This window comes from Symphalangus syndactylus, chromosome 8, assembly GCF_028878055.3.
Source record: "Symphalangus syndactylus isolate Jambi chromosome 8, NHGRI_mSymSyn1-v2.1_pri, whole genome shotgun sequence".
Classification (NCBI taxonomy): Eukaryota; Metazoa; Chordata; class Mammalia; order Primates; family Hylobatidae; genus Symphalangus; species Symphalangus syndactylus.
Window position 1 is genome coordinate 24058114 of NC_072430.2, and position 15913 is coordinate 24074026.

A 15913-nucleotide genomic window follows, 5' to 3' on the forward strand; every position below is an offset into this window, starting at 1 on the left:
AGAACCCTTTGTATTTTAAGTGCTCACGTGCCAGTGCCAGCCTGTCCCTATGTCTCTAGCATGTTCCCCAAAAGAGAGTCCCGTGGGCTGGGGAGTGGGCTGGGAGCACTGGCCTAAATAATACCAAGAGACTGCTTTACCGTGGGCCCTCTCTGGCCGTGATATTCAGGTGTTTAGCTGTCCCACCCAGCCCTTTTCCCCCAGTTCCCTGTATAGTGACAGGGCACTTTGGGAACAGGGCCTCAGGGAAAACCAGATGTGATGCTGTGAGACGGTAGCAGAGGTCGGCTCATTACATCGGTCACTTTTATGTGGGAGGAGAAGGTGAGCTGGAGGCCCTGATGGGGCACACGTCCGTGCCCAGGGCTGGTGCCCAGCTCGCAGAGCCCTGGGCCGCGTGTTGTGTGCCCGGGGTGGTGCTGCCCCCTGGTGTCGGGTGGCGGCAGTGCGGTCCCTGCATTGAGGGTCTAACGCCGGCTCCTTCCTGTCGCTTTTTCAGACCGTGAGTCCATCTTCTTCAACAGCCACAACGTGTCAAAGCCAGAGTCGTCATCGGTCCTCACAGAGGTAGGTCCCTCCGCTGGGTTGGCCTGGCCTGAAACTGCCCTCCCCTGGGCCTAGGTGTGGGCTGCTGTGGCCATGGGGGTCCTTGGCCGAGCTCTCCAGCAGGGTAGGGTGGGAAGGACCTTTGCCTCTGTGCCAGGGGCCCCAGGAGGTTCCAGAGACCCCTGTTCCTCTGCTTGCTTCGAGCCTTCGTGCTAGCAGCCATTGCAGCCCGGCCCAGCACAGGGAGAGGTGAGGGGCACACTGGGGTGCGGGGACAGACCACTCACTGCAAGTTGCCCACGCAGAAGGTGTGCTGACCCTTCTCCCAGCATGAGGAATTGGAAGAACTGCTCTCTAATCTGCCTTGCTTCTGATTTTTAAAAAGGCTGTGGAGGCAGCACCATCTCAGTCCTTTGTCCTGCAGTGGTCCTGAGGCTGGCAGGAGTGTCACCCCTGCCCCCAGCACTGTGGGTAATGGGCATCCTGGCTGTTCAGTGAGTGTCACTGTGGCCAGTGTCAGCCCAGGTGCCCTGCAGTCCAGGTCGCAGTCAGGTCTCATGGCATCAGAGAGGCTCAGTGACCTTTTCACGTTCACAAAGCTGTTCACATGGTGCAAGGCTGGGGTTTGACCCCAGATCTGTCTAACTCCAAAGTTGGATCTTCCAGGAATTTAGGACTTCTGACCTCACCAGTGATTCCTGAGCACCTGACCCCAAAGAATTTAGGAAAGGCTACCCTCTGCTGTTTGCCCGAAGTCCAGAGAGCCAGTGGCCACTTCCCTAAACTCAGAGCCCTCTGCCAGGGAGCCCGCTGTTCTGAGGATGCATGTGTCCTGCTCTTCCTGGGGGGCTTTGCTGGTGTCCTCCTTCCTGTCCTGGGCTGGCCTCTCCAACGAACCAGCCTCCACTCCAGTGGCAGTGCTCGCGTCCCTGGGGGGGCTGCCCCAGAACCCAGATGGCCTGTCTGTCTTTTGTGTCAGGGTCCTCTGAGGAGCCAGCAGTGTGCCGAGGATTAGACAGAGCACAGGCGTGGGCAGGACCTGGAGGGAACATCGCCATCCTTCAGGGTGTTGACACATGTCCCCTGGGAACATGTCAGGCTTTGGGGACAGATTTAAACAGAGCCTTAGTGCCTGGCTGAGAATATTATAAGATGTTCTGTGCAAGAGACGACTTTCTTCTAAGCTTCAGAATCCCAGGGCTTCTTCCCTGCATGGCTTTGCCCTGGGGGCCTCGGCAGCCCATGTGATGGAGGGGAGTTGACGTTTGCAGACTGAATGTCCTCTCATGGGCAGGGCCAGCAGCCATGATGGCAGAGGGACCCACCAGAAGTCACTGTCTTGGATTATCACTTGTTGACCTCAGCCTCAATCTCCTCATCTGTAAAACGGGAAGGGGTCGGCCTAGAGACACTGCAGGGCCTTTTCCTTCACCTCTGAGGTCTGCAGTCACCTCCTCCTTCCCTCAGCGCATGGCTGCTAGTCAGGAATCTGCCAGGACTGATGACTTCCAAAAATAGAAAAGGGAAATGCGGTCAGCACCACCTTTTCCACTGGGACATCAGCTCCTCCTAGACGCCCGCAGGCTGGCCTCACACAGCCAGCTCTGTTCCCAGGTGCAGAAACACGCTTGCTGCTCATCCACCTGCCCCTGCCCACCTGGGGCTCCTCCAGTCCTGCCTTGGCCTCCCTGGGAGTCTGGCACAGGAAGCCCTCCTCTGGCCTTAAAGCACCCCCTCTCTTCCCTGTGGGATGCCCCTGAGGATGGGCCCAGCCCCACCTAACTTGCAGGGCCCCACACACCTTTTGCTTTTCGAAATTCAGTCTAGGGTATTAGTTAAGAGCACAGACTCTGACGGGACTGCCTGGGGTCCAGCCCAAGCTAAGGCGAGTCGCGTCACCTCTCCGAGCCTTGGTTTCTTCTTCCTGCCCCGGAAGGGTTCCGGAGTCCAGGGAGTTCCTGGGTGAGAAGCACCCACCACAGTTGCCAGGTGTGCAGTACGGGCACGGTCTCGGCGGCCGGGTGCCGAGGCCCACTGGAGACCCATGAACGCCTTCCCAGTTCCTCTGTCACCTCCTTGCTTTCCAGAACGTCATCGGATCACTTGCGTTGAGGGCCCCAGGCATCTTGTCCTAGGATGGCTATTTGGTTTTGGATAACCAGACAACTTCGGAAGGATTTCTGAGATTCCACAACCAAGCCAAGAGCACTTTTGTAAATGGCGTGCCATGGGGCATGTGGCAGTGCAGCAGCCAAGCTCCCTTGCTGCCGGGCCTGTGCTGTGAGCCTGAGGCAGCAGCTCCTCCTGTGGGCACCACAATCTCACAGCGAGATGTTTTTATTACGCCATTTACTGGGGCAAGAAAACAAGGCCCAGAGGGTTCTGTTATGGCTTAGGGTACACAGTGGAGAGTGGGCAGCTCCAAGGTGTCCACCAGGGTCTCTCTGACTCAGTGAGGGCCTTGGGCTGCCGGGCGAGTGGCTGAGCTGCCCCGCTAGGCTTAGCCTCTGGCCCCCACTGGCAAGAGTGACCCAGGAGGCTCAGAAAAGCTAAGTGGCTGGGTGTGGTGGCTCATGCCTTTAATCCCAACACTTTGCGAGGCTGAGGTGGGCAGATCGCTTGAGCCCAGGAGTTTGAGAGCAGTCTGGGAAACGTGGTGAGACCTTTAATCCCTACCAAAACAAAATACAAAAATTAGCAGGGCCTAGTGTTGCTTGCCTGTAGTTTCAGCTACTTGGGAGGCTGAGGTGGGAGGATCATTTGAGCCCGGAAGGTCGAGGCTGCGGTGAGTTGTGATCTTGCCATTGCACTGTAGCCTGGGCAACAGAGCAAGGCCCTGTCTCAAAAGACAAAAAAAAAAGAAAAGTGCTAAGGGATGAGTGTCTCTTACAGCCAGGCCACTCCTGCCTCCTAGAAAGTATTTCTTCCAGATAAGACACCAAGGCCTTGAGGTTGTGAGCAGGGGGGCCCTGTGTGTCCTGCAAAGCTGGGGTGGGAGATGTGCTGATGTAGGCCTCAGAGCGTAGGTGATACCCGGGCGTGGCATGGGCAGTGCCCGGGCGTGGGTCCGTCGGAGCATGGGTGGCGCCCGGGCGTGGGTCCCTTGGAGCGTAGGTGATACCCAGGCGTGGCATGGGCAGCCCCTGGGTGTGGGTCCCTTGGAGTGTGGGCAGCGCCCGGGCGTGGGTCCCTCAGAGCGTGGGCGGCACCCGGGCGTGGGTCCCTCGGAGCGTGGGCGGCGCCCGGGCGTGGGTCCCTCGGAGCTTGGGTGGCGCCTGGGCCTGCGTCTGTCGGAGCGTGGGCGGCACCTGGGTGTGGGTTCCTGCTCAGCACTTCCCTCCCTGGAAGTTCCCAGTGGTTACTTCAGCCTCTTGTGCTTGGGTAAGGGCCATTTTTCTTGGTGACCAGGGCTCTGTCCCCAGTCCTGTCGATTTGCTTTCACTTTTTTTTTTAATTCAGGTGCACCTGGCACAGTGGCTCACACGTGTAATCCCAGCATTTTGGGAGGCCAAGGAGGAGGATTACTTGAGGCCAGGAGTTTGAGGCCAGCCTGGGCAAGATAGTGAGACCCTGTCCTTACAAAAAACAAAATTAGCCAGGCATGGTGGCACATGCCTGTAGTCCCAGCTCCTCCAGAGGCTGAGGCCCAGGAGTTCGAGGCTGCAGTGAGCCGTGATTGCACCACTACACTCCAGCCTGGGTGACAGAGTGAAACATTGTCTCTAAATAAAATAAAATTCAGGTAAATTCACATACATAAGATTAACCATTTTAAAGCGAATAATTCAGTGGCAATTAGTACATTCACAGTGTTGTCCAATCACCACCTCTATCTGGTTCCAAAACATTTTCATCACTGAGAGGAAAACCTGGGCCCACCGGCACTCACTCCCCATTTCCCCCACCTCTTGTTACTGGCAGCCACTGAGCTCTTTGCAGTCTCTGTGGCGTTGGCTGTTCTAGATGTTCCACAGAAATGGAATCACACAGTATATGAGCTTTTGTATCAGGTTCCTGCACTCAGCATGATGTGTTAGGGTTCCTCCACGTTGTGGCATATGTCAGAAGTTCATTCCTTTTTATGGCTGTACAGTATTCCGTCGTATGGATAGACCAGTTTTTGTAGCCGTTCATCTGTGGATGCACGCTGGGGTATGAATAACACCACGATGAGCGTGGGTGGACAGCATCCGTTTGAGTACATGTTCTCAGCTCTGGAGTGTGTACCCCAGAGCAGAACTGCCAGGTCAGATGGTTATTCCATGTCCAGCTTTTGAACCCAGCTTCACTTTTGTCTTTCATGGATCAGCCACTCCCTTCCCTTTTGGCCCCTAAGCCCACAACCCCCAAAACTTCAGTATTTATTGAGCACCTAGTGTGAGCCCTCCCTTGGCTGATTTAGAGGAGACAGGATGCAGTTCCTGCCCTGGAATTCAGATGAATCTCCTCCCAGCTGGGCACATACTGTCCCCACCTTATCAAAATAAGTCTGAGATGGAGGCCTTGTTGCTTCCTTTTACAGAAGAGCAAACTTGAGACAGAGAGGCCAAGTACTGTTTCCTAAGTCCACAGAGCTAGGAGTTCACTGTCAGGTTTGGAACCCACATCTCTCTGACTCCAGAATCCTTCCCAATGCAGTGCCCCACTTCCTTGGAGGCCCTGGCTGGGGGCAGGCTGAGCCCATGACAGTGTGTGCCTGTCCCAGGCCAGCTGTGACAAGCACAGGACATGAGTGGCAGAGGGGAGTACCGGGCTGGGAGGGAGAACAGAGCAGGGTGGCCTGACCAGCACATGGAAGCTTTGAGAAAAGCTGAGCTTAGACCCCAGGAGGCAGGCAGGAGCAGCAGAGCAGCCTCTCTGGGGAGCCTGCATTGTTTGGGGTGTGAGTTCATTTGGAAACAGCATTTTTTGGGAAGGAAGACTGGCCTGCTGGGCCCCAGGGCCCTCGCCCTCGCCCTCACCTCCTTGGGGGTCTCTGTGATGGTGGGCAAGTGGGGGTCTGGTCAGAACTCCTCACTTCTGCCCGGCTCTGCGCCCCAGCTGCTCCTAGTCATGTCCTGCAGCTGCTGGCCTCTGCACCTTTGCCTCCCCTGTGTCCTCTCGGGGGCCTCTCTCCTTCTCCCACCCCTCCCAGGGGCCCACATCCTCCTGCCTTCAAGTTCCGGCTTTGGTGCTCTGCACCATAATGTCTTCCTGGGTCCCTGACACACTCTCCATCTCCTTCCTCCCCGTTAAAAGGCTTTGGTTTTAGAGGCTAAAAAATATGGATCGAAATTCTGCCCTGTGCTTTTGAGCTGTGTGACTTTGGACCAGCCCCAACCCTCTCTGAGCTCCAGTTTCCCTGTGTGTAACGTGCAGTGCCGCCATTGGCCTTCCAGGCTGTGATGAGCCCACAGGAGGTAATGAGCCTCACACACCTGGTGCCTGGCGGCCCTCTGAGGGCAGGACCTGGCCAGTGACCACCCCGTGCTCACCACAGTAGGTCTGTCTGGTTTCCTGGCCTGAAGCATGCCAGGGCCTCGTGGCAGCTGGTGTGGGGGTCTGTCTGTGTGGTGCAGCATCGCAGCTCCTTGGCCCATGGCCTGACTTCTTTGTGTATGTCGGCAGCTGGACAAGATCGAGGGCGTGTTCGAGCGGCCGAGCGACGAGGTCATCCGGGAGCTCTCCCGGGCCCTGCGGCAGGCACTGGGCGTGTCACTCTTCGGCATCGACATCATCATCAACAACCAGACAGGGCAGCACGCTGTCATTGACATCAATGCCTTCCCAGGTGAGTGGCGGCCAGGCCACCTCCACTGACCGGCCTCCAGAGACTGTCCGCAGGTGACCAGGCAGACAAGGCGGGGTGACCAAGGCCGGAAAGCCAGCTTTCTCCCTCACCACGGGGTCTGGGGAGGTGCAGCCCCAAGAAGCCTCAGCCTCACCCAAGCGATGGGCTTACGGGGTGTGCGAGGAGGGAGGGAGAGCCGCACGTCCACCTGGGGAACATCAGGCACAGTGGCTGCAGCACGCATGTCCCTCACCTCCTCTCTCCACGTGCGTCATTGGTGGATCAGCCCCTCCCCCAGGCCCTCCTCGATTTAAGGAGCAGGAAGGACCTTGAAGGGATTACAGCCCCCTGCAGTTTACATGTTGGGAAACTGAGGCCCTAGAGAGGAGGAAACTGTTCAGGCCCCACAGCACATTGGTGGCAGGCCAGAGACTCCCCGGCTCACGTTGCCTCCACCACCCTGAACTGCAGCGCCGGGCACAGGCCTGGGGAGGAGCCCTGGGCTATGGGGTCTGTTCCCTGCTGCCAGCTGGGCCCTAGGAACCCACTGGCATTGAGCCAGGCTCTGCCATGTGCCCCTCAGCTCTCAGGGAGGGGCCCTATGGGGACCGCAGGAGCACAGCCCCAGCACAGGGCATGAGGAACGATGGCGTGACATCACAGCACACAGTCACCAGGCTGCATGCCTCGCCCCGGGGACACCGAGGCTCAGTGGCTTGTTCACCTCCCGCAGCAGCTCAGAGACAGAGCCGCGCTTCTGTGCCCGCCGTTCCCCAGATGGGGGTCCCCCGTTCCTTTCTCCATCCTGACCCTTGTAAAGTACCTGCTGTGGAGGTGAAGCCAGCCTTGCTAGCTGCTGAGGTGCAAAAACGTTCAGGAAATGCTTCCCGCCTTCAGAGACTGTGCCTGGCAGGTGGGGACTCGGGGATGTTTATCATGGGGGTGAGGCAGGACCTTGGCCCCACGCACTGGCTGGGCACTTTCTGTGTGTGTCACCTCTGCTCGTCTGAGAGCATGCGCAGACGCAGTCAGCAGCACAGGCCCCAGCAAGGAAGCCAAGGCTCAGAGGAGTGTGCTGGCTCCTGTCATTCAGTTGGTGTTTACCCAGGGCTGCTGTCGCCCAGGGCTGCTGTCACCCAGGGCTGCTGTGTGTCCCAGCTGGTCCAGATGCTGATGCAGCGTGAGTTCCACTGCCACGCCCTGCCTAGGGAGAGCTCACCCCTGTCTGGAGGAGGCAGAGGACAGAGCAGGAGGTTGGGGGGCTCCTCTGTGAGGTGGTGACACTGGAGCAGAGGGGCAGGTCCCAGGAGAGGCACCGTGGAGCCCTGTGGCTACAGCAGGTGCAGCTGCGGGGCAGGAAGGGTGAAGGACAGAGTCAGGGGAGCCGCGTGTGGTGAGCTGAGGACGTTGGAGCTCACCCTGGGAGTTGGGGAGCAGCCACCATGAGATCTGTGCTTGTGAACTGAAGGGCAGACCCGTGGGATGATCATGTTTTTCTCCATTGCCTCTGGGTGCAGTGGGGAGGAAACCATGGGTTTAGCTGGAGCTGGGGTTTCATGGGGTTTTGCTGTGCAGGTGTGAGGGAACCAGGGCGCAAGGGACATTCAGGATAATGCAAGGGACGTTCAGGATAAGGAAGCGTGGGATCTAAACCATGGAGCATGTTTTGAGTGGCAGAATGAAAAGGGGACAACATCAGTGGCTGGAGGGCCAGGGGGGCACAGGGAGGCCTGTTAGAAGAGAAGTTCTAGAAGCAGGGAGGAGACAGGAGAGGGTGGGAAGCTTTGCACCTGAGCAAGGCCAGTGCCTCCCAACACAAAATGTGTGGATGGTTGCGATCTGTGGGTGCAGACAAGGGATGGCCTTGTGAGCCATTGTGGGGCACTGTGAGCCAGTGTGGACAGGGAGGGTTCTTCCAGAGAAGCCAAGAGAAGGGCCACCCAGATGGGGTGGGGCTATGGCTGAGCCTGGCAGAGACTGGTGAAGGGAGCCTGGTACTGAGGAGAGGCCCAGGGCTCTGGCAGGGCAGAGCTGGTTCGCCGGGAGATAGCTCAGTGTGCCCACCTTACCACAGAGCACCCTTTTGGGGCCAAGCAGAGTGGCAGGCCTGTTCTCCTGCACCCACAGGAGGCACCTTGGGCCATGGGTGTCCAGCAGCACGTGGGTGGGAGAGGCCTGGGAGAGGGGCCAGCACACCGGCTCTGGAGAAATAACTGCAACAGCCGCATGTGCTGATGACACTGTGAGCCAGGCCTGCCCCGACGCCTCACTTCGTCCTCACGAGGCGATGTGCAAAGGGCCGCTGGGATCTCTGTGTTGCTGATAAGAATGTGAGACTGGGGGTTGAGTGGCTTGTCCAAAGTCACGTGGTGAAGCCGGATGGGGCCCGGACCATCAGCCCCAGCCTTTCCACCTCTCAGCTCCAGCCATGAGTTCGAACCTTGCCTCTGCCTTTACAGTCTGTGATGGCACAAGCCACCTAACGTTTCAGTCTCAGTGTTCACTGCAGTGGGAACCAGTTTCCCGTCTTGAAGACGAGGAGATGGCTTTTGCACAGTGCTGGTATGGAGCTGGTACCCTGCCCTGCGGGTTCATGCCTCAGTCCGCTCCCCAAGCTCCTGTTTATCCTCAGGCCTCCGTGGAGGCAGCTGTCTCTGTACCACCACAGAAAGCGGCTTCCCTGCCTGGGCCCCTGGGCCTTGTCTGGGGATGATGGAGGAGGTTGCTGGGGAACGGCTCCCTGTTCCCTGGCACTGACCTGATGGTGGAGCTCCTCCACTGCATCTCTCCCTAGGCACCCAACAGCCATGCCCGTGCCTGGGACACCTACCCTGCCCTCCAGCCCTAGCCCAGGGCCGACGGACACCCCGGGTCCTATGGTGGGGGACCTGGCACCATGTGGTATTCAAGGCACACACAGGGCCAAGGGCGTCCTTCAGATCCCATTCTCCCTCTTAGGAGCCGCCCTGAACCTCAGTGTCCTCATCTGTAAAACAGGCTGCAGGGATGCAGTGAGCTGAGGACTGTGGCACCCACAGCCCAGTGGCTGCTACTTCCGGAGTGCTGTGAACGCCATGGATGTCATCACTGCCCTCCCCGTGGTGGTTAACGGTCATGCCTCATCTGTCAAATGGGGACAGCATTATGAAGATTAGGCAAGAGGACGTTGCGGGACGCTCGCACAGTGCCAGCTCGGGAGGCACTGCTTGCCAGCCAGAATAGCCATCTTTATGTCCACCGTGGGCACCCCTGCATCCCCTCTCAGACTTGGGCTTCCTCAAACCACAGCAGTTGTTTGCTGAATAAATAAGGGCATGGGCAGATTTAGCAGTCGCATCTTCCAGGCCCTTGGGCACTGTAAGAGGTGGCACAGGGTGCCCCCATCTGAACCTTCATTCCCACCCTGGTGGGGCCGATGGTTGTAAATGTTGTCCCAGAGGACAGCCCAGGGTTTTTGAAAACTCCCGCCCCTCCAAGTTGGCTCAGGCAGGCGGGGCGCTCGCCCTGTGTGAGTGTCTTTTGGAGCAGTTTGCTGGGAGCCAGCAGAATCCTCCCCTGAGATCCGAAACCTGCTTGGTGGCTCCCAAGGGCTCTGCCAATGTTCGCAACTGTGTTAGCAAGCACTTGCCCCGGGCAGGTACCACGGTTTCTGTTCTATTCCCCTCTGTTAAGGGGAGCATGTGATGCTGCACCGTGGAGCTTGTCTCAGGCCTGGGTCTTGCTAGTGATGCCCAGCGTTTCTGTCCCTTGGCTGCGATCCTCAGAGAATGGGACACGGGGCCTCCCTGCAGGTATTTTGCGGTGAGAAGGAAGCAGACTCAGTTGGGGCGACAGCTGCTTTGTGAAGCAGACACCACTCACATCCCAGCCTCTCTCAGTGGTGCCACAGCAGCCTCCACCTGGGCGGCAGGCGTTCTCTTCTCAGTTTGCAGACAGGGAAGCTGAGGCTCAGGGTAGACACGGTCTCCGGGACTCAGCCTGAGGCCAGACTCAGCTGGGCCTCACAGAGAGGAGGGGTGTTTATTACTCCAAGTGTGTGGAGCTGGCTTTGGTGCTGCTACCTCTAGCCACGCCAACATCCCCTGCACACGTACTGGCTTTTACCATGCAAGGGGGTGGGTGGGTGAGACAGTGGAGCTGTGCCCGAGATGAACAGGGACAAGCAAGTTTCCTCCTCAGCTCAGGTTCTTCAGCTTCTCACACCCTGGCACCAGCTGAAGGTTGAGGAGCTTGCACCTGGTTGGGCGTCCAAGCTCGGTGACTCCCCTCAGCCCCCCTTATCTGCTGAGCCACACGTTTTCTCTGTAGATGGGATGCTGATAGCACGCCCTGCCTCATCCCGGGAGCCCATGGGTTCTGCCGCCTCCTCCTCCTCCTCCTCCTCTCTGCATGATGCGTGCCCCTGGCTCACACCCCTTGTGCTCTCTCTCTCCCACCCCCAGGCTACGAGGGCGTGAGCGAGTTCTTCACAGACCTCCTGAACCACATCGCCACTGTCCTGCAGGGCCAGAGCGCAGCCACAGGGGACGTGGCCCCGCTGAGGCACAGCAAGCTTCTGGTCGAGCCGGCGGGCGGCCTGGTGGGTGAGCGGACATGCAGCGCCAGCCCTGGCTGCTGCGGCAGCATGATGGGCCAGGACGCGCCCTGGAAGGCCGAGGCCGACACTGGCGGCACCGCCAAGCTGCCGCACCAGAGACTTGGCTGCAACGCCGGCGTGTCACCCAGCTTCCAGCAGCACTGCGTGGCCTCCCTGGCCACCAAGGCCTCCTCCCAGTAGCCACGGAGCCAGGACCCAGAGGGGCGGCGCGGGGCGCAGAGCACACCCGCTGGGCCAGCAGCTCCCAACGGCGATGCTACTACTAAGAATCCCCAGTGATCTGATTCTTCTGTTTTTTAATTTTTAACCTGATTTTCTGATGTCATGATCTAAATGAGGGGTGGCAGGGGGGGATGGAAGAGAGTACCAGGTGGTCCAGCGTCGGGGAGTGGAGCCGTCCGCCTGCTCTCTACTGTGCAGACCTCCTCACTGAGTTTACACACGCTTGTGTTTGCAACACTAGGTCTGGATGGGAGGTGGGGGGTGTGCGTGTGGCTGCCATGCCAGTGTCTGTGCACATCCCCATCTGTTGGTCTCCGTGGCCGCTGTGGACCAGGCCCCTGGGGACCCTGGGGGGAAGCCTGCCCATGTCGGGCTGTGGGTGGCTGATCAGGGCTGTGGGAGGCTGATCAGGGCTGTGGGTGGCTGATCAGTGCGTGTGAGAGTGGCTTCCCTTCTCCCTGACTCCCCACTCCCTGACCTACCCCTTCCTTGTTTTTCCTCCTACTGGTCTCTACCAAGGCTTTGTAAGCCCCAACCCTGCCTGATGTGCAGCTAACCCCTCCCTCCCCACAGCCAGAGGAGGCCACAGACCCCTCAGGGGAGTTCTGCGCTGGGGTCTGGGCTGTGCTCCCTCACTAAAGGGAAGGAAAGGAAGCTGGGCGTCCTGCGGGTCCCCCAACACACGTCCCACTTAGCCCTGCACAGCAGTCTCCTTCCCCCAAGCCAGCACTGCCTCTCCCTGGAGCCCGGGAAGGAGGCTGCCTGGCTAGAGTCCTGAGCTGATGGTGCCTGTGCTGAAGATTTGTGCTGTGATTTGGGCAAATCATTCCAGGTCTTTGGGCCTCCACCCCCTCGTCTCTAGTGGACATTTGAGACCAGAGAGCACCACAGGGCTGGCTTTGTGCCCTAACCCCTGGGATGCAGCCTGCCTTTCCATAAAGTCACCTAGGTGAGGACACACAGAGGAGCCTCGGCATGACACCGTGGAGATTGGGGCCCTCTTCCCAGTGGGTTCACTCCTTTTCACACCTGCTGGGTCCCTCCTCACCCAGCAGGCCCGGTCCACCTCTCATCGCAAGCCCCAAGCAGTGAGCCAGCAGGTGCCAGGGAGCCACCCGCCCCCCCATTGCTTCTGCACACCTCAGACTCACCCCATCACCTGGGCAGCGAAGCACTGGCTCGCCGGTCTGACCCCTGACCAGGCAGCCCCCTCTACAGAGAAAAGAGTTAGGGAGAAGGCTCCGCAGTCCCTGGAAGATGTGGAGCGCTGGGTGAGAGGCATCAGCCCCCCAAGTATGTTTTTGTGTCTTAAGATACCAGTTTACTTTGAAAAAGTGAAAAAGGCTTCTGGGCTGTCCTCTGCCCAGTGAGACGGAGGACACTAGAGAAAGTGCTGAGTGTCCCGAGAGAGGCCTCTGAGCCAGTGCATGGAGGTCCTTCGGCCTGGCTCAGCTGGGCTGCGGGGTGCCCCCTTTGAGGAGGGAGGCACAGGGCTTGGGCGAGGGGCAGAAGCCATCAGAACTGCCCAGCTTTTTTGGAAACCGAGGACCCAACAACTAACCACGTTTACACTTGAGTGTTGAACCCCAATTAATGTCTGTACGTCACCTTTCCTAGTTCTGACCCTGAGCCCCGGGGAAGCAGGAAAGCGTGGCCGGCCTCTTGCACTGCTTTGTCTCCAAAATAAACTACTGAAATCAAACCGCATTTCACACGTGTTTACACATGTTGCTCAAGTTTGTTATGTCATACTCCCAGTCCTTAAAAGACGTTTAATAAAACATGTTTACCTTTTAAAAATAAAATTTCAATCCCAGTCTGCCTCAGGTACGGGTGGGGGTGAGCAGCGTGACTCCCGGCTGTGTTCCTGTACCGTTTGTGGCCTCCGGGGTCATGCGCATCCAGGGCCCAGATACCGAGCAACTGCTGTGTGCTGTCATGGCGGCGTCCGTAGGCCTCCCTGGCAGGGCGGGGGCGGGGCTGTGGGTGTGCGGGGCAGCTGCATTTTCCAAGAGTGGAAATGGAGGATGGAGACTTGCTTCATAAATGCCTGGGAGCTACATGGGAGGTAGGGAGGGGCCAGCCGCACCCGGGGCTGGGGGGCCGGTGGACTCCGCCCAGTGAAGCCAAGGGAGTGTCGGCAAGGAGAGGCCTGGACAGCAACGCGGGACCCGCACCTGGGAGCGGCGGAGATGGAGCCCAGTTCGCTAAACGTTCACTAGGTGCACGCTGACCGCCTTTGGTCCCAGGACAGTGTCCATAGAGTGGTCTCCCCTTCGGTCGCATTGTCCCTGGCCTTGGAGTTTCTGCCTCAGGGAAAGACCCACTAAAACCACCTGGGCCCTGGCGGCCTCCTCTTCTCCAGAGCATGGCGGCGCTGCCTCCTGAGCAGAGTCACTGAGAGTGTCTGGGTCCAAGGAAGGGACCCGCTTAGCAAAGGTGGTTGTGTGGTGCTGTGCAGGCACGGCGCCTGCAGTTGGCCCCGCCAGCATCGGGGTGGCTTGGGGCTCTGGTTCCTAAGCTTCTGCTTCTGAGTTGATCAGCACGTTGGCTCTGCAGCCCTGCAGCGCCTGTCTTGGTGGTCCACGGATGTGCTGAAGGGCTCCAGGAGCAAGGGGCCGGACCACACTTTGGCTGAGTCCTTGGGTAGTTTCAGAGGGTCACCTGCACAGTCTGCATTGAGCACCCTGGGGCTGAGGCCTTGGGTCAAGTTCTGCCTGACAGTGCTTTGATTATATGGTGATGTGATTCTGCAAACATAACCCCCCAACGGAATGCCAGCTGCTGGGTGTCCCCACCCCAAGAGCCAAGGGGAGGCCACCCTGGAACTGGTGCTTTGCTCTTGGTGTCATGGAGGTGTCTGGGTCCACACGTGGCGGGCGGGCTGAGCCTGCAGTCACCCAGCATGGCCGGCGGGATTGGACCCAGCTGCAACCTGGCAGGTTCCATGGGGCTTCCTGTGCCTGGGCCTGCCTATGTCTCATGCTTGTCAATAAAGGAGAAAGCATCCTGAGAAAAACATTCCTCTCTGTACCCAGGGGACTGCCAAGTGTGCTTTATAGAAGGCTGGAAGACCGACCCAAGTAGGAAACTGTCATATGTTTGAGCCAACTGAGCAAAGCAGCTGTTGCCTGCCAGACAGCCACCCCAAGACCAAGGGAGCCAGACTGTCGTTTGTCCTTCTAGCCTGGAAGACCAGTTCTTGGCTCTTGGGCACTCACATTGGCCGCTAGCCGCAACCACTGAATGGCTTCACTGATGTCCCTGCGGTCTGTATCTGCCCTCTTCTATTCCCTAGAAACTCTGGCCGGGCATGGCGGCTCATGCCTGTCATCCCAGCACTTAGGGAGGGCGAGGCAGGTGGATCACAAGGTCAAGAGATCGACACCATCCTGGCCAACATGGTGAAACCCCATCTCTACTAAAAATACAAAAATTAGCCGGACATGGTGGTGGGCGCCTGTAGTCCCAGCTACTTGGGAGGCTGAGGCAGGAGAATTGCTTGAACTCGGGAGGCATAGGTTGCAGTGAGCCGAGATCGTGCCACTGCACTCCAGCCTGGCAACAGAGCAACACTCCTCCAAAAAAAAAACAACTCTGATCATTCACCCGGTGGGATCCCCGGCAGCTCCTTCTCCTTCCCAAGCTGTGGCTCATGGGCCATTGGATTCAGAGACCTTGAGCTGGGTGCTGGCTGCCCTAAAGGAGCACGACCCCTCCAGCCTGGTGACCGGGAAGCAGAGAGGTGCAGCCGTCGTTGACAAAGGCCCAGCCACTGCTGCCTCAGGCCAGCCTGGCCACACCCCAATGCCACAATCATCTGTCCCGCCCAGGCGTAAGCCTGACTCAGGTGATACAGGCGAGGCTTCTCCCATGGGTCCTCCCTTTGTGAGAAAGGGTCTGTGCTGTGTCCCTTCTCTCTGCACAGCCATTGTCAGCGTGGTTTGGAGTGAGTGAGCCTCCCACACTGCTGAGGGGAGAGCTGGTGAGCGTGACCCCATGGCCTCCTGCTGGTTGGGGTCTTCTTCCTTCTGATTCTCACTGGCAGGAGCACCCAGACCCCCCACCTCCCCGCCTTTTCAGAAATGATTGCATTTTCCCTTCAAGAGTCATCTGTGACCTGGCGGTGTGGAGGGACTGTCCCCTCCCACAGCCTGGCCGACCTGCTTCCTCCAGGGCTGTGTGGAATCACCTCTTGGAAGCTCACTCTGAAAAGCCACTCACAGGGATTTCACCAGGATGTTGCTGTTCGTGCCGACACCTGGGCTTTGTGACAAATGCTGTTTGCTTCAAGCTGTTCACAAGAAACTTCACCAGAATCCCAAGCTGGTTCGTACTTAATTTGTGTACATACATATGCATAATATACATGACCATGTATGAGATACAGACACCATGGCTTCTGTCCATTGGCTCATTCGCCTGGTCGCATGTTCACTCCATGAGGTTATGACACTGCGGGTGGCTTTGGGATGAGTGGTTTCAGGGACAAGGTGTCCCTGTGATCTCTGTATTTGCTAACTAGTCTTGTTTTGATTTCTAATGGTCTAGTGGAGTACAGTTAATGTTGTGTTTATTTCTGTAACTGTAGGGGTGGAGTGTAAACCTAACTTTTGGAAACGTGAGGAAATAATAGCTCCAGCCATTCGGAGGGTGTCCTTCTGTGCTTTGCAGGGAGCAGGGGCCGTGCATCAGCCGCCATGAGCAGCCCGTCCTCATCAGAGAAACCCAGACTTGCCGAGACCCCTCAAACGACTCAACACCATCGCACTGGTTTT

The 15913-nt window shown here is 58.2% G+C and overlaps 1 protein-coding gene across 6 annotated transcripts in view; it reads left to right on the forward strand.

Annotated features, from left to right (window-relative positions):
* ITPK1 (inositol-tetrakisphosphate 1-kinase) overlaps positions 1-15783 on the forward strand; it is a 185157-nt gene extending 169374 nt beyond the window's left edge. For 5 of the 6 annotated variants that reach the window (XM_063643980.1, XM_055288342.2, XM_055288343.2 and 2 more), the window contains 3 exons: positions 500-567; positions 6154-6316; positions 10759-12940. In XM_063643980.1, coding sequence (XP_063500050.1) covers positions 500-567; positions 6154-6316; positions 10759-11093 — 566 coding nt within the window. In that variant the 3' untranslated portion in view covers positions 11094-12940. Of the gene's footprint in view, positions 1-499; positions 568-6153; positions 6317-10758; positions 12941-14173 lie in introns of those variants that run through there. The other variant, XM_055288344.2, reaches the window with a different exon arrangement.
* Positions 15784-15913: the final 130 nt, after the last annotated feature.